Genomic DNA, 17839 nt, shown 5'->3' on the forward strand with positions numbered 1-17839 from the left:
CTCTCTGCAGCTGAGTCATGCCACCCGTCCCCAACCAGTGCTCTGATAGCTGAACAAGATGGAATGCAGGGGATGAGGCTCTGCATCTCCAGCCCTTGGCTTTGCTACTCCCATGATCTCACTTGCACCTGGGTTCTGCAAAACACGTACAGGCTTATCACCCTGGGAACTGCTTTCCAATGAGCGTCTCTAAATTTCTCAGAATTCTCCTCTGAGGCCAACCTGGGAGACTTGCCTTGACGTAAGTTTGGCCAAGAAACAGGCAAGGAGCAGACCAGTTTTTTGAAAGAGAGTTAAAAGACAGCCTCCCACTTCTCCTCCCTTCTCCCTGCTCTTACAGACCCAATAGATGATAAGAAGACCCCACAGCATACAGTAAGGGATATCAAATATCAAGCTAACTGGAACAGGGCCACATCACTCAGAGCTATTAGTACAAAGTAAGGATTTGAAAATGGCTTACTCTGCACAAAGAGGACATGCTGCGGGAGCAATGAAGTCCCAGTGGCTATGAAGAACAAAAAATAAAGGGCTGATCCATAACACATCTCCTCAAAGCCTTTTTGCAGGTATCCTGCCTTGGGATTTCAGATCACCCACCAAGGTTCTCTATCTTGCACTTACAACAAATCCCAGGGAGACTGCAGAGACCTTCAACAAGTGCATGGAAGCAGAGATGGGATGAACAACGGCCAATAAGCTGAAGCTTAATCCTGACAAGGCGGATGTACTATGGGCGGCCTGAAGCACTTGCCTCGGAATTGAGGTATCTCCCTGTTCTGAGCAGGGTTGCACTCCCACTAAAGGAACAGGCTCATAGCTTAGAGGAGCTGCCAGACCCAAGCCCCCATTTGGATAAACAGGTGGCAGTGGTAGCCAGGAGAGCATTCTACCAGCTTTGGCTGGTGAGCTAGCTGCAGACTAGCATTGTGGTGCATGCTCTCTGGTAATGTCTAGATAAGATTACTACAAGATGCTCTCTGTGGGCTGCCCTTAAAGAGTGTCCAGAAATGACAACTGGCTAAAACAAGAATGCTGGCTGGATTGAGTTATACCATATCGCGCCAGTCTTGATCCAAATGCACTAGCTTCCAATTTGTTTCTAGGCCCAATTCAAAGTAGTGGTACTGGCCTTTAAAACACTATATGGCCTGGGACCTGCATACCTTAAGGCTTGCCTACTCCCAAACGAACCTACTTGACCATTATAATCATCTTCAGGAGCCCTGCTTCGGGTGCCATCATCTGAGGTTACACAGGTTGCAAACCAAGAAAGGGCCTTCTTGGTTGTGTGACACCAAAACTGTGGAATTCCACCCTCAAGGAGATTTGCCTGTCCTGTTCTATCATCAACTTCTTCCAACAAGTGAGTGTTTTTTCTGGTGTTCCTTTATTGACCCTCCTTTTTGCTCATATTAATTGCTGTTTTTACATACACAAACACAGAGTTCTTAAAGTTGATTTTATTGTCTTTTAAACTGTTTGCATCCTCGAGGGCTTTAATAAGGCAGATAGGTGAGATACAAATGCTTTAAATAAAATAAACTCCACTGCTGCATCAGGGCCTGCAAAAACAATGCACTCCATACACTAAGCAAGGAAAGTGGCACCCGCTAGGGGAAAAAAACCCATGCTTCAAAATACAACCCTAAAATTCTGTCTCTGATGTCATCAGAGGGAGCAGAATATGCCCAAACACCCATAGCCACAGCATCTCTCTCCCCCGCATTTGCTTTCCAGATTGGAATTGTGTCCCCACACTTAGAATATAAAAAAAGAATGCTCTATAAAGAAAGAACTTGTCAATCAAACCCCCCACCCCACCCCCGCAATACAGCAAAGTTTCCAGTATGTACCATTTGAGGCAACAGAAATCACAGCCACCCTCTTGAGTGAATGCTAACTCTCTCTTCCATCTATTGCCACTGCTGGCCCAACATTCACGACTAATTGCATCCTGCAATGAATCCTCAGAGCCAGGGCACCCAGAGCAGAACAAACACTTCAGGCAGCATTTCAATGCAACCTCTTCCCGTTGCAAACATTAAGGACACAAAGTGGGGCTGGGGCACGTAGAATAGAAGAGCACCTAAACAGCGGCACCTACCAGGTCCAATCACAGGATCAGTGTGTCAAAGCACATTTATGACATTTCCCATGTTTTTCTTGTCTCTCCATAGGCAACCAAGCAGCCTTTCAATATACAGAGAGGCCAATACCATAGAGAACACAAGGCTTATGGGAACAGCAGTTGTGACAAGTGAAAAAAAAGTGTTCATCTCTGGGGTTTCCAGCTTTGTCCTCCCAGAGCTTCTGTGCCTTTCAAGCACATCAAATAGAACTGAAACAGAGCAGTGCCCAACATGGAGGTTCAGAGATAAGTGGTACTTGTCACTCTTCTGACTGTCAGGTAGTTTTCAAAGGCACAGGGCCCTCCCTATACAGACAAAACTAGTTGGCTGCCCTCCATCTCTATGATGCTGTCAGTACTCTACCACTGATGATGTTTTATTTTTCACTGTGTTTCAATTCTTGCAAGAGTCAACAAATAGGTACTTGCAACAGGAGAAAGCAGTGAGATTTCAGCCACCAAACCCCATCGGGGCTCAAAACTGCCAACCTGCCCATATCTGTGTCACTGTAGCACTAGCAAGGGGGAGGTCCCAACAGCTCAATATCCTCCCCACTTTCCTTCTTGATTATCATTGGTGAGATGAGTCAAGCAATTGGGCTGCATAAATTGGAGGGGGTAAAGGGCTTGCATCCCCCCACTTATTATTATTTCAGGTCAATCAACCACTATATTCACCATTCCCTAGATAGGACTTTCCCCCAACCATTCCCTTTCACTGTTAATATTTCTGACCATTCAGTATCAAAAATCAAGGCTAGATACTTACGGCTGTGTTCACGCACATACTCAATGAGTTCACAGGGCTGGGAGGAAAAACGAAATGAAATGAGATTCATTAACTGTTCGTATATAATTCTCTTAGTGGATCACATGTAATTCCTTCTATAGATATACGTACCGAAAATGAGGCCAGTCCCTTCATTCCTTTTGCACCCTAGAAGGACAGCATTGGAATCAGAAAACTGTATGCTTAGAAATTTCTCTGAAAGTTACCTTGTGTATCTGCCTACACTATAAGAGATAAGACCCTTCATTCATGGTTCCCTAATAAAGCAGTCTATCATGGGACAGGACCTGTATAGATTTAACATTTCCCTATTTCTTAGCAGTGGCTAAGACTTCCAGAATGCCTCACAGACTCTCACAGTCCCTCCAACATGAATCCCCGCTTCTCTGTTTAGTGGTCACCATGGAGTAGATCTAGAGGAGTTATCCATGTTAGTCTGTAGCAGCAAAATAGTAAAGAGTCCAGTAGTACCTTTAAGACTAACCAACTTTATTGTAGTATAAGATTTCGAGAGCCACAGCTTTTTGTCAGATGCAAGAATGCTACAATAAAGTTGGTTAGTCTTAAAGGTGTTACTGGACTCTTTACTATTTCACCATGGAGTAGTTTTATGCTTTAAAATTAATGTTAACCATATCCAGCTTCAAATGTTTAAGTTCTGTTTTAGTCCTGTCTCAGGTGATAACTTTATTTGATTAATTAACACCTCTAATCATTAACAAGGTTCTCCTAATTAACTAGGAAACAATTGTGAAAATAACCATGGTTAGCATTATTTTTGGTGCAGACATAATGTTAAAAGAATGATTAATGTTGAAATGGCAACAAAGAATTTGTGTAAGAGAGATGATGAGCAAGTGAATTCACAATTGTTTTCAGTCCCTTAACCACAGAAGCATAATATCTGCAACGTTTCATAGAGGTGTTCCAAATGTTACCCATAAAGGTGCAGAAAAAATCTTGCTTACCAGCTAAACTTCACCTGAGTACAATCATTCTGAATCTATACCCAGAAATAGCCTTTAATCCATGGATCACCATACTACGTGTGGCCTCATGAGCAACGCTGTATCACGTAAGCAAAATCTGCACTTGGGAATGCCCACACAACTATCCTTGCTGGAACAGATCCCCACATACATCTAGTGGACGCTATGGCCAGAACAACTGTGGATCAGGATTCATGTACACATTTGTCCTGATCCACAAACCAGTCAGTTGTAGTACAAGACTATATGCTGTTTCAACCTCAAAATAACCAAGAGAATTTATGCAACAGATTTGTGGAAGCTCTCCTCCTCAGCTTCCATTTATATATTTTAACTTTAAACTAGTTTACACAAGAACATAAGATGAGCTTGCTGGATCAGATCAGTAGTCCATCCAAACCTGCACACAGTGGCCAAGCATTTGCCTTGGAGGGCCAATAAACAGGACACAGATACCAAGGCCTTCCCCTGACGTTGCCTCCTAAGCACTGATTGTTTACTCCCTCTGTCTTCAACCATCTCAGCTAGTAGCCATTGATGGACCTACCCTCCATGAATCTGTCCAGTCTCCTTTGAAGCCATCTGATCATCACTACATCTACGAGCGGTGAATGCAAGTTTGATACTGGCTTAATTGCCAAGTCTTCCATGATGATAACGTTGGTAATATGAGATTTGTAAAGATAGGGAGGTAAGATAGCAATGACCACAACACATTCCCACAGATTATTACAGCAGGGATTTGGGGAAGGGATCAGCTGTAACACTTGGTTTATGTTCATAGTGAAGAAATGTCTTACAGAAGCTGACATCCAATTTCTCAAAGTATTTTGGTTTATGGGCTGAGGTTCCCCTTCACATACTGAACAGCACAAAGGGTTGTATTTTTTTAAAAAATAACAGAGTTTAGGGAATAAATTGCTCTATTCTGTTCTTGTGAATGTCATTTTATAATTTACAGTGTGGTTTTATTATACATTGTGTGTGGAAGAAGGGGAAATGGATTGAGCAAGCATGGGTGAATCACTTGTTAGGCACTCTTCCTCCCTTCAAACTAGAAAAAATAATTTGCTTCTTTATAAAAAACAGTACCAGTGTGATGATAGGGAACCTGGCTCTTGTACCTTTCATAGTTGTGCAGAAGAGGGATTTACAGGTTTTTCCCCTCAGTCCTGAAAGGCAAACTGCACCTGTCAGAATTGTCTTTTCTACACAGTAGCAAAGATATCGGTGCTTTAAAAAAATCTGGTCACCTGAAGAACCAACAATTCCTTGGGAAGGACTTCATTGTACGAAGCCCACCTCCAGAGGGAACATAATGTGACTCACATCTCAGATTAGTTAATATCAGAAAAGCATACACTTTGGGAATGATTTAGTACGGTCAAAGACCCGCACCCAAATACACACTTCAGGAATTCAACAGATGGGTTGTTTCTGACACAGGTAAAATCAATACACAAGTGATCAAATGAAGGCATACCAGACGTCCTGGATAACCCCGTTCTCCTGGGGCACCTCGTGTACCGGGTTTTCCCACAGGGCCCTGGAAAAGTTATATAGCCAATTGGTCTTAGTTACAACATTTAAAAAATGTAAACAGTATATTACAGTGGGAAAAGGTACCACCCACATCAGCAATTGTGTGACAGCCAGTCAGTATGCTATATTAAGAAATATTGGAGCGGCGGCAAGGGGAACCTGGAAAGAAAGTGGCTTTAAAAGCACTATTATAGCCCCCACAATGGCCCAGTTCCCTGTTTTCTTGGAGACCATTACAAAGCCTGTACGCATTCCTTAGCTGTGATCAGTGCACTGTTAGAGCAGATGAACAGAGAAAAATAAGTCAGTTACACATGTGGCGGCTGCAGCCCAGGCCACCTTGGTGCTGATTTTTGCATGCTGCAGTACACTGGGCAACCATCTGTATATAATATATTTCTGTTTGCACATTATTGGGCTGTTTTAACTGGGACCATTCTGGTTTAAAATGGAGGCTCCAACTGGGCATCTGGCTTACTGGAACAATTCCCAAGAAACCAGTGCGTGCTTCCTATGCTTGGCCAAACCAGTTTTAGGCCTATATATGATCTTTCACATTCCTTGAAATCACCTGGGGAGAAATCCTGCTTGGTGATCTCAGATCTGTAAAGGAACAAAGCAGGGCATTGACAGTTATAGCTCCAAGATTATGGAGTATGCTTCTTGAAAACCCATTGCTTGAACAATGTGTTGTATTTTGAGTCCAGTTATTAAGATTGTGAGTGCGTGATTGGTTTATTAGATGATAATTTTAAATGTTTTGTAATCCACTTTGAGCCATCCGATGAATCATAACCATAAATATACCACTGGTTATAGAAAGCTAAGGGATAAAAAACACATTCCTGTCAGTCTTCAGGTCCCCAAAGGAGGCAGCACATAGTTTAAAAGGTAACATAATGTTGTCTTCTTAGAATATTTAACAAATTAATACACTGTAATGACAGTGGGTAAACAACACAATCAAAAGTCCCCCAACAAATGGTTATTTCAAAGACACAGTACCATTTCACCTCTATTCCCCTTCGGCCCAGGCCCCCCAGGAATACCAGGCTCTCCAATTTCACCCTGCCGAATATAGATATAAGACAAAGATGTTAAAAAGATGGACGGGAAATAAATAAAAAGAAGAGGAATTCAAGACATAAAAGTTCTTCCTAATTCAATTTCCCATGACATACATTCCTACAGTTGATGTATAATAGCCAAGTACATAAGAAAATTATAAAAGATTCCCTCCCATCCGGGTTGCAAATTTGCAGCGCTGTGCGGGGAAGGGGGAATGAATCCTAAGGCCAGCCTTGAAACTGCTTAGGCTGATAACTAGCCCTTCCAGCATAACTAGACTGTACATAGATGCATCAGTGTATCTGGGGGAGTGTCGGCCCTGCTGGTATTGCATCAGCGTAAACTGAGGCCAAAGATTAACACTGGTATGCCATACTGGGGGAAGAGCATAGCTTAGTATCCGCAGCCACTTTGAGGGCTGCTAAGTCCCTAGTTGGGTTGGGAGAGCCCCCACCTTGAATTCTTGTTGCACTTTCTACTCCATAGAGTTTACCACAGAGTTTCCAGCAATACTTGCTATCACTTCCAGGTTTTCCCCAGAAATGACATCGTCACAATCACAATATCACCACTCCTGCTGGTTGCCTGGCAACCCTACTTTGAGACCATGTCTGGCCCCCAGCATCAAAAAAAACTAGGAAGAGGGTTTTTTTGATGATGTAGAATAAGGATGATGATTGTCAGGTTGATCAGATTTTTGAGAACAGGTATTGGGCACTACCACAAAAAGGCTGCTGTAGCGGCAGGGTGAATCACAAAATGTGCGTAGGTTCCAAGCAAAGCATCCTCCTGTGATAGTGACAGCTGTTTCTGAATGGGTGCTCCCTACAAAGACAAAGACAATGCCCCTGGGTTTTTTCAGAAGCACTTCCTCCTCCAAAAAGGTAGAGGAAAGCCATGATTGGCTATTTGGTCTGGGCAAGGGATGCTTTGAGGAAGAAGGAAGTGGGGTCCAGGAAATGCATCAGCATGCACAATGGAGCCTGCAGGTGCCACACTGGGGATCACGGATAGGTGTGCATTGATAGGACCAGTGGGAAAATGTGGAGGATGCAGGCAAATTGCTTTGTATGTTGGCTCTGAAAAGGCAAACGATCAGAGACATTCAGCCCTACGATTTAACAGGAAGCTTAATCCTAATTCCCAGTCTACAACAGACCTTACAGAAGCTGCATACTTTTATTTTTAATGTTTTTGTATAATTTAAGATCAAATGAAAAAGGCTGTGCACCAACAAGGTAGGCTGGACAAGTGCTTTCATTTTCATTTTAAAAGACCTACAATGAATCTGAACAGTCAGATTTCTCAAGGATATATGTTTATTATATCTGATATTAACCTTCCAAAATATTATTTTTACTTTTTGTAAAGAGATACATCTAATCCTCAACATCATACTCAAGGAATAGAAAAGTAGAGCGTTTAAATGTCATGTGTGAAGCACAGAAATAGAAAAAGACTCACAGTGCAATCCTAAGCAGAGTTACTCCAGTCTAAGTCAACTGATTTCAGTGGGCTTAGACTGGAGTAACTCTGCTTAGGAATGCACTGTCACAGTCTGAACATCAGACATTGACCAGCACTGACCATAATTCCTTCCTTCTGTATTGGAAATGTATAGCTGGTTCAATTTATTAACTGCCAATAAATATTGAACTGAGACTGTGCACCACTGGTGCGATGAAGTTCTCAAAAGTATATGCACACGGATACCTGAATTCCAACGTCTCCAGAGGATCCTTCTTGCCCCTATAATTTAATAACACATGACAGAATTACCATAATTAGTCCAATATCTCAGTTCCATTGCAACATTTCTAAAATAAAAAAGCTTATTTTAGAGAAAATATAAAACATACATAAACTCTGGTACATTGGAAAAAATCCAATAAACATAGCAGAAGAACGAACCATTACCCAAACAACTTCCTTCCTTCCTTCCGTCTTTCTCACTGAGAATCAAAGTGGATTACAAAATTTAAAAAACAATAAATAAATAAAAACAGCAAAATACATACAATAAACAATGCGATAAAACTGGAAAGCACAATAATTAAAAAAATAAAATGTTATATGGCCATAGGGTGCAATTCTTATAGTCACTGGGAGTTCTTAATCCATTGCAAGCAATTCTACTATGTTTGCTAATGACATTTTACCTCACATATTTACACTTTACACAGAGTAAAAAGTGTAAAGCCCCCCCTCAGCCACAAACTTCGTAGGTGACCTTGGTTGATAGTCTCTTAGTCTACCCAGTACTTTAATTATGGGGAGGGGGAGCAGGAGGGCCTTAATGAAATCTACAAATCTCAGCCATGATTTCCCTCAATTTTAGCTCCTTCTACTGGCCCTCATAAGCTGCACCCCTTTGTCCCTACAGGTGTATTCATATATAATACATTCTATTATGAGAAAATAAAGTAGGGAGGCATTTACTTGCCTTTCCCCTAACTCTGCTTATGAAAAGTGGACTCCAGAAAGAAAATGCTCTCTTAATGATGGGTCATTGAGTCACCTAATGGAGATTCCCGAAAGAAAAGGGGTATTACTGAGATATAGGGTGAATGGTACAAGGCAGCAGTAACACACAGTAGGTTATTCCTCCCACTGACCAAATTCCCCTTGGGCCACGAAATCTTTGCTCCAGCCTGTCTCCTCTTTACAAGGCAGCAACATAATGTAAACGGAATTCTCATTGTCTTCTGGACTGGTACCTATCCTCTTGCCATACACTTAATTACAGAAGGGAATTTCAGAAACTCGTTTGTTGTTTTAATTCCTCAGTTTGTATTTTGATAAAGTGAAGAGATCAGCTAGACTCAAAACATTTTTTCTCTGGCAGAAGTTCTATCCCTTTCTTCCCTAGCAGGGCCTCCAAGCTAACTAGACAAACTGCAGTCCTCCTCTGCATAGCTGTTTATAATGGCCTTTTGAGATGGACTAACCCTGACCCTGACCCTGACCCTCTCCTCCTAATTCTTCTGGTAGAATTTAAGAACGTCATTGCTCCCTTTGCAGTCAGCCAGTGTTCTTTTGGATTTGGTCATTGCCCAAGATATCGGAAAAAATTCAAGCAGTTAGTGAGGCCCTTTGACTTCACTGGAAGCTTCCTTTAGCCAGGATAAGTAGTAGATTCTGAGGCAGCTGAGAGATTCTGGGATCAAGCCACATGCCTGGCATAGAGGGGCAGAAAGACTCAGTAACTCATTTGGAGTAATTTATAAGCAAGATTAAAATTTTAATCATGGCTCTTTTACATAGTTACCTTTGATCCTTTTCTTCCTGGTTTGCCATAACCAGCAGTTCCCTCATTCCCCTAAGAACAGAAATTTTATCTCAAATACTTGAAAATACACTTGGTTTCAGATATCATTGTTTACATTTTTGATTTACTGTGCCTTTTAGCAATGGCAACCCCCCCCCCCCACCTGCCAGCTGATAGTTTAAAGGGACCTGCTGCTTGCAAGTGGCAGGGCCCTTTAAATGGCCCAAACCCTGCAGACCCCACCCCAGACCCCCAACCCCACACTTACCTTGTCTTCTCCGTTGCCACAGCCTCCTCCCCCTCCCGCCGCGAGGGGTGGGAAGGCCATTTTCAGCCTCTTCCACCACTGCGCAGGCCCACAGAATGGTGGAGGAGGCTGACTATGGCCTTCCCACCCCTCAAATGGCTGCCACAGTAGTGAAGGAGGCCCAGAACTGCCTTCCTGACCCTCAAATAGTGGTGAAGGAGGCCAAAAATGGCCTGGGGGTGGGGCTGGGGGGCTGGGGTTTGTGGGATTTGGGCATTTAAAGAGCCCTGCTGCTTGCAAGTGGCAGGTCCTTTTAAACTATCAGCTGGCAGGCGGCAAGGAGGGATCCCCCCCGCTGCCTGCCAGCTGATAGTTTAAAGGGACCTGCCGCTTGCAAGCAGCAGGAAAAGTTTAAATGCCCTTTAATACGAACCAAACGAACCAGTAGACCGGTTTGTGGAAGTTTGGAAATGAGCTTCCACGAACCACTGGTTCACGAACCACGAACGGGGCTGGTTCAGGGAGGTTTTTGGTTCATATTCAGGTTCATGCCCTTCTCTAGTGAAGATGCAGATGGCCCTCTGAATGCAGCACAGTATGATGATATCAGTTGTGGGGATTGGATTCTGCAAGTCACTCTTAGGTTGCCAACTGCAGGCTGGGAAATATCTGAAGATTTGTGGGCAGAGCCTGGTATAGGTAGGGTCTGGGAAGGGAGGGACCTCAGTGAGGGCTATTTCTCCAGACCCAACTTGCAAGCCGCTGCCGGTGCCTTTCAGTTATACAGAATGCACAAAATGAACTGTTACGTTTACAACAGTTTTCAAAAGTAATGAATTACAGTATTGTCATTGTAAAAACATACAACATGTCATTGGTGAGAGTGAAGAAATATATGGAATGTGGATCTAACACACAGCACAGGGACAACATTTATCTCTCCCTAAGCATACCGGAGGCTCAAAGCACAATAAACTGGGCCAGCACCGAGGGGCTTATCCTCAGGATGCCTGACATCTCATCACACATGCTCCAAGGTCTGCAGTTTGCCAAGAGGACGGCAATATTGTTTCTCCATTAGCTGGTCAGAGGCAGGCCTCTCATCATGCATGGCTTAGTATGGCCAGGGAACTTGCTGGGCTGTCTTAAGCCCAAATGAGACTGCAAGGCCTCTAGCAAGCTGAGGAGAAAGTGACATCACCATCCTTGAAACAAAGATACAAGGGATCTGCAGAATCTATTCCAAAGTATTTTAGAAGAACAGTATGTATTAATTCCTCTCTGCAAAAAATGTGCCTCTTAAATCAGTACATTCACATTGCCCTTTGATCCCACAGTAAATGCTGTTGTTTGTTGCCTCTTTATATTCCTGTCTGAATTCACTGCTTGGGTGAAGGAGGGATGGTGTTTGCTCAGTGCCAAGTACAGAGGAAAGTTACAGGAGGAGCCCCCTTCCCAGAGATAGGAGCCCCCTTGAGGCCTGGGAGTTGCCCTTCCAGAATTTTTTGAGCAAAGCATCCCCAGACCCCAATACGCAGCCTGTTGTAGCTGCTGTTCACCACTGTGCTTGTGATGAGTCCACCAAAAAAGGACCAAGTGGAGTGTTCCCAGGGGGTCTGGCCATGCTCCCATGACTGAATACCCTGCTGGGCCGAGTTGTGGTCACCTCTTCCTCCCAGGGGGGAAGGCAAGCAACTTTCTCTCAGCTAATGAGTGAAAGGGCAGTTTTCAGACAGCCAGTTGGAAGAATGGCATAAGCTACAAACCTTCATTCCCCTCTGACCATGGGGTCCTGTTTCTCCTTTTTCTCCAGGATCTCCAGTTTCTCCCTGGACAATGAAATTTGCATAATCTCGTATTTGTGACCAAGAAGTTCAAACAGCAAGTCATCGAATAAATATCAGAATGCATGACAAATGGGGTGAAAAATAACTCATTCTGAATAATGCAAATAGCCACAAGTCTCAAACAGAGGCAAATGTCTTTTAAGCATTCAAATAAAATTGGGGTATTGTGGGAAGAGCCTTACTTGTACATAAAGCCTTCCCAATTTAAGAGCAGTTTTGTTTATTGTTAATAAATACGGTTATTTAAATTTAGGGATGTAAGAAAAACCCTGCTGAATCAGACCAAAGCTCCATTTAGTTCCAGCCTGTTTCTCTCTCTGGATAATTAGACGCCTTTAGGAATCCCATAAACTAGGCAAAAAATGAATAACCTTTTCTCTCTCTGCCCTCCAGCTAATGGTATTCAGAGGAACACTGCCTTTGGACATGGAGGTTCCTCAAACTTCGACTTGAGCGGAGAGTGGAGACTGATTAGAAATTTTGTGCTACTCACATATAAAGTCAGTCTTGTTTCTAGCTGTGTTGGTTATATTCCATTGACTGTTTTTGAGAATTTTTTTTCTTATGAATATTAAATAGGACTGCCAGGCTTTTATGAACAGAAGCTGTGAGCTTTTTCTATAACTACATGATAAGGAGAAATTATTAGCTGCTGCTTTCCCCATCACTACCAAAAGGGAAACCTGTTGATTTCTGCCAGCAAAATGGAATGCCCGAGTGCATGTGAAGCACGCTTTGACCGGGTGCTGCTTTTGCCTCCCCGCCCGGAGGGAGAGACAGCCACTACGTTTTCAGGCATCTGGGTCTTTTAGGAGGTGAGGTCAGGCATTCGGTTTTGTTTTCCCGGCCATGTTGGACGTTCCTCTCCGCAGGTCCGGGAGGAAGCGCCTGAGCAGCCTGACTGGGCAGTTGACCTGCGAGGGTTAACCCCCAGGACTCCCAGTGAGGGGGTCAGGGTCCGGAGCGCGCTGGGAAGAGCCCCCTGAAGTCGATGCAGGGGGTAAATTGCCCGTTTGCTCCTACGGAGGCCGGCAGACTTGCGCAGCACATCGCGTGCTGCTGGGCCATGGAGAACAAAGCGAAAACAACAATGGCCGTTCCCGTAACGAACCAGCGGAGAAACAAAGGAGGGGGAAATCCCCATGGGAACCTGAAAAGACTCACAGTCCAACACGTTATTTTGTATAACAAAGTGAAAATTTTTAAAGTGCAAGTGCTACTGTAACCATTCAATTATTATACAAATCCATTTTTATACAATTTCATAAATGTAAGAGAATCCAACATAATAAACTCTACAGATATAATAAATACAATGTTTGTAATGACTGCCGGGTACAGCAGAAGCCTCTGAGGTAAAAAGGTCCTTTAGATGTATTCTTCTGTGTTCTTTCAATTTATAGGACTCCTTCAATATATCAAATTCCTCCGGTGAGGTAGATAGAAATGTGCAGGCAGCTAGAAAAAGCACGAAATCTGATGTTCGTAGCCGGCCCCCAGATTGAGCGTGACGGAGGGCTTTTTATAGCTGCCTGCACATTTCTATCTACCTCACCTGAGGAATTTGATATACTGAAGGAGTCCTATAAATTGAAAGAACACAGAAGAATACATCTAAAGGACCTTTTTACCTCAGAGGCTTCTGCTGTACCCGGCAGTCATTACAAACATTGTATTTATTATATCTGTAGAGTTTATTATGTTGGATTCTCTTACATTTATGAAATTGTATAAAAATGGATTTGTATAATTGAATGGTTACAGTAGCACTTGCACTTTAAAAATTTTGACTTTGTTATACAAAATAACGTGTTGGACTGTGAGTCTTTTCAGGTTCCCGTGGGGATTTCCCCCTCCTTTGTTTCTCCGCTGGGCCATGGAGAACGGCAAAAAGCAGATTTAAGGTGAAAACCTGTAAGTAGCGAATCCCTTCTGTCATTTCAAGCGTATGCGAAGGATTGGTGGGAGTTGAAGCTAAGAAGGTTTGGATATCTTCCCCTTCATTGAGTCTCGGAACTTAGTTGGCGGATCCCCCCCCCCCAAGATGGCGACGAAAAAGCAGAGCCCTGCTATGGGCAAATCTGTTTCGGCTGCCTTGCAGTGGAAAGGAGAGTCTCTTGAAGAGCTGGTTAAGCGGTCGGTCGTCAAAGCTATAAAGCCCATTGTTGATAAACTGAATGAAATCGGTCAAAGGGTTGGCTCAATTGAGAGTGAAGTGAAAACCATTAAGGAAGCAGCCTCGGGGGCAGAGCAGTCTGTTCGGGAAAACGCAGAACTCATGAAGGCAACAAACAAAGAAGTAAAGCTTTTGGAGAATCAACTGATAGGGCTACAAGTGGATCGTGCTCAGACGGTATTGTGTCTCCAGAATGTGAAGGAGGAGGAAAGTGAAAACTTAAAGGACTTGGTGTCGGAACTTTTGGCGATATCCCCGAAGGCAACTAAAGAAGAGTTAAAAAGCGACATTTTGGAAGTCCGTCGGACATCTTCAAAATATGCAACGAAGTGTCAGCTGCCTCGCGAGATTATTATCGACTTTTCATCTAAGAAGACTCGGGACACCATCTTATATAATTCGTACAATGTGGATTTGGACTTTCTGGGTAACAAGGTTAAGATATTGAAGGACATTCCATTTTTAGCTCGGAAAAGAAGATTTAAATATAAAAGGTTTGCAGCTCTTCTGAGGAAGCGTGAAATAAAATACAAATGGTTATTTCCGGAAGGTATCTGGTTTAGTTATAAAGACCAAGCCTACAAGATAACATCGGAAACACAGCTAAGGGACTTTGTGTCTAATCATCAAGAGTTTCAAGAAGAAGAGGACTTAGAAGCTGAAGGGGGGGGAGGAAGCGAGCACAGCTACTGTAGCTGTTCAGAGAGAGCTGCGACCGAGACGCAGGGGGGGGAAGAAGACCTGATTCTGATTGTAGTTTGTATTTTATAAGAACTACTAATCTAATAGCATATTATAAAGTTTTAACTTTAAACAATTGTAGTATGAAGGGAAAGCAATACCTGTAGATGTAGTGTGTGTGTTTTTATATGTTGTTTTTTCCCTTTCCCCCTGTTCCCATTTTTCCCTTTTTGTAGTGTTAGTAATTAAAAATAAAAAAATTATTAAAAAAAAAAGGAGGTGAGGTCAGGCCCTATAAAGGGCAGCTCCATCTTCTTAGGGGCAGCAATCGGCTCTGTTAGCTGGTTGCTGGTTTCCAGGGCCAAGCAGGAGTTTTTTTTCTTTTCCCCTAAATTGGCTCAAGGGACGGGGTGTTTTTCACCTACCTTGTACTGTTGTTTGCGGGGGGGAGGTGATAATTGGATTAATAGGAGCTGTTATCTAGGTCCCCGGCAGGTTAGATTTGGATAGACAGAGCGGGCTGGTAGCACCTTCCCATTGGTGTGGAATTGGGGTCTGTCAGGGATCATCTGGCGGGCTTCATGGCTGCCAGCTGAGAGGGCAGACTGCCTGTGGGACCCCCTGTACAAGTCCTTCCCTCAGGCTCCATGGCTTGGGATGCTTGGAGCTTTAAAGAGGGAATCATTTGCTGGGCTGGCTGGGTTACAGCCATGCACTTGTATGGCTCACGCCTGGGGCAATGGGTGCTCATCCAGATAGGTCGAGTAGGTGGTCCAGGGTAGACCCCTTGGCTCAACATGTACTGCTAGTTATGCCCTTGCCGTTCTTGAGTTAATGTGGGTCAATAAATGGCCTTGTGCCTGTCTCTTCATTCCGAATTGGAAGGTGGGGAGGGGCAATGAGCCTGTGTCCATAAATTGTGGCAACTTTAGATGCTAAGGAAGTTTCTTCAGAAAGAAATTCTGGAGAATCAAGATTGGAGATCTTTCTCCTTATCATTTATGTGCTATGGGCATGCTCTACACTCTGAAAGCTGAGAACAGAAGAATTAATGCATACTTTCCTCCCTCTGGGTCCAGGTTTTCCTTGCTCCCCTTTTGGGCCTGCCTCTCCCAAACTTCCCTGCATAGAAAATGAAGAGTATTAACAACCATTTTATGTTGACAAAAATAAACTTTCTTTTCTGCAATCACCTTTTTCACATTACTCAATACCAACCTGTGTGTTCCCCTTCCCAGCTTCAGTTAGGCCTTCACACTGAACAGCCAAACAAAATCTATGAGCCATTTTACCTGAAGACCTTTATTTCCTGCACTGCCTTTCACTCCTTTCACACCAGGAATTCCAGCTGCCCCCTGAAAAACACATTGGTCAGGTCTAATTAATTCACCCAAATGTGTACAACCAGATGAACCACTAATTAGTAATACAGTGGAAAATACAGTATAATTCATAATATAGGAAATGTAGTGCAAGAGCTATGCTCTCCCCTGCCCAATGACTGGCATATTCGAAGCAAAAAATCACTTCTATTATCCATTTAAGTCCCTTTCATACAGGTTTTTTAACCTGCTTTGGCTTCCGAAAGCAAACTGATTTTTTAAACAGTTTTCACACACCTTAAGGACAAAACACATTATGAAGCCTTAATCTATCTTTTTTGAAACCTGAGATGGGTTAATCTGAGATGGGGAGGGTTAGCTGTATTTTGGGGTGTGTGTGTGTGGTGAAACATTGTTTTTAAAATCCTTTTGCCTTCAGAAGCCAAAGCAAGTTTTAAAAGCCTGTATGAAAGGGACCTTAGTTTTTTCCTCCCCTAGACCATAATCCAGAGCACATGCTCAGACTGGTCTCAGCTTCTGTCTTTCAGAAGATTCTTTCATAGAACTTTCCAAACTTTTCCTAGTGCAAAAAGTAAGTTAATTATTTGGCCTGTAAGCTTTTTAAAGGGCAAAAGAAGTGCATAGCCACTGGAAGCATTTGCTGTTTTATCAAGCTCCCATCCCAAATCCCCAAACTGCCATTTTTTCAAATCCTCTTTTCAACAACTGTATACTCTCCAGGCAATTAATTTGTAATTTTTCTATGTAATGTTCCATGTTGTTTTTTAAATGTACAAAATGCCAAACTTGCTGGTTGCAGACAATATTTTATACTCAGAGATGCCATCCTGATGACAGAGGAACAAGATAATGGATGAGCTTGTTGCTTAACAACAACAGCAACTGAGTGGAGAGGGATGCACAAACATTCAGGGGCTCCATATCCTCTTCCCCGCCTCCTTCCTGCTGACTCCACTTCCTGTCTACCCATGCTTGTGTATACTTCAGCTTTGCCTTCCCTCCATCCTGCTCTCCCATTGGCTCCCTTCCCTAATCACCCCCCTAGTTTTGCTTCCCTCTCTTTCCTCATCCTTCTTGGCCTTTCTGCCATCTTTGCTACAGTTGATCACTCTGTTCTGCTCAAGTCTCTTTATCCCATAGGTTTCTGTGACTCTTTCTTTCTACTTATCATTCAGTGTGTGTCTGCACAGTGACTCCTTTTCTTTCCCTCTTTCCATTGGGCTCCCCCGGGTTCTGTCTTTGGCCCTCTTCTGTTCTTTTTCTACATGCTGTTCTTGATCCCATCTAACCTCATAACACCCAATACCATATAGTGATGATGGCACTCAGCATTACCTATCTACTCCTAAATGAAGAAGTAGAGGCTTCCCACTCAATTCAAAACAACTTTTAGAATCTTAGATGTATTTTTGCACAATGCCTGTTTTGGACATTACTATAGCTGATGTGTGTCTATCACGTGTGACAAAACATACACCTTTGTAAAATAAATTCATGCTGTGTATGAAAAGTATGCTGTGTGTACACATGTATAAATGGAATAGTCATGATATCTACCTGTGGGCCTTGAAATCCGTGTTCTCCTGGCAAACCATCTGGGCCAGGTGCTCCTTTCCTTCCCTGTGTGAAGGCACAATTTCAGGAGATAAAAGATTTTTTTCAGTGAATATTATCACAGTGCTATTCTTGTGCATGATTTTAATAACTTTTTAAAAAACCTTTAACCACATCAATTCTTCATGTTTGAAGTTCAGTCG

The 17839-nt window shown here is 43.0% G+C and overlaps 1 protein-coding gene across 1 annotated transcript in view; it reads right to left on the bottom strand.

Moving 5' to 3' along the window:
- The window catches only part of LOC129337255 (collagen alpha-6(VI) chain-like), a 72220-nt gene that overhangs the window by 18345 nt on the left and 36036 nt on the right, over positions 1 to 17839 (bottom strand). The window contains exons 22-31 of the mRNA XM_054990817.1: positions 17640 to 17702; positions 16032 to 16094; positions 15799 to 15861; positions 11802 to 11864; positions 9789 to 9839; positions 8234 to 8269; positions 6458 to 6520; positions 5394 to 5456; positions 3033 to 3068; positions 2901 to 2937 (exon numbers count right to left, since the gene is read on the bottom strand). Coding sequence (XP_054846792.1) covers positions 2901 to 2937; positions 3033 to 3068; positions 5394 to 5456; positions 6458 to 6520; positions 8234 to 8269; positions 9789 to 9839; positions 11802 to 11864; positions 15799 to 15861; positions 16032 to 16094; positions 17640 to 17702 — 538 coding nt within the window. The remainder of the gene's footprint in view (positions 1 to 2900; positions 2938 to 3032; positions 3069 to 5393; positions 5457 to 6457; positions 6521 to 8233; positions 8270 to 9788; positions 9840 to 11801; positions 11865 to 15798; positions 15862 to 16031; positions 16095 to 17639; positions 17703 to 17839) is intronic.

Source organism: Eublepharis macularius, chromosome 11 (genome assembly GCF_028583425.1).
Source record: "Eublepharis macularius isolate TG4126 chromosome 11, MPM_Emac_v1.0, whole genome shotgun sequence".
Lineage (NCBI taxonomy): Eukaryota > Metazoa > Chordata > Lepidosauria > Squamata > Eublepharidae > Eublepharis > Eublepharis macularius.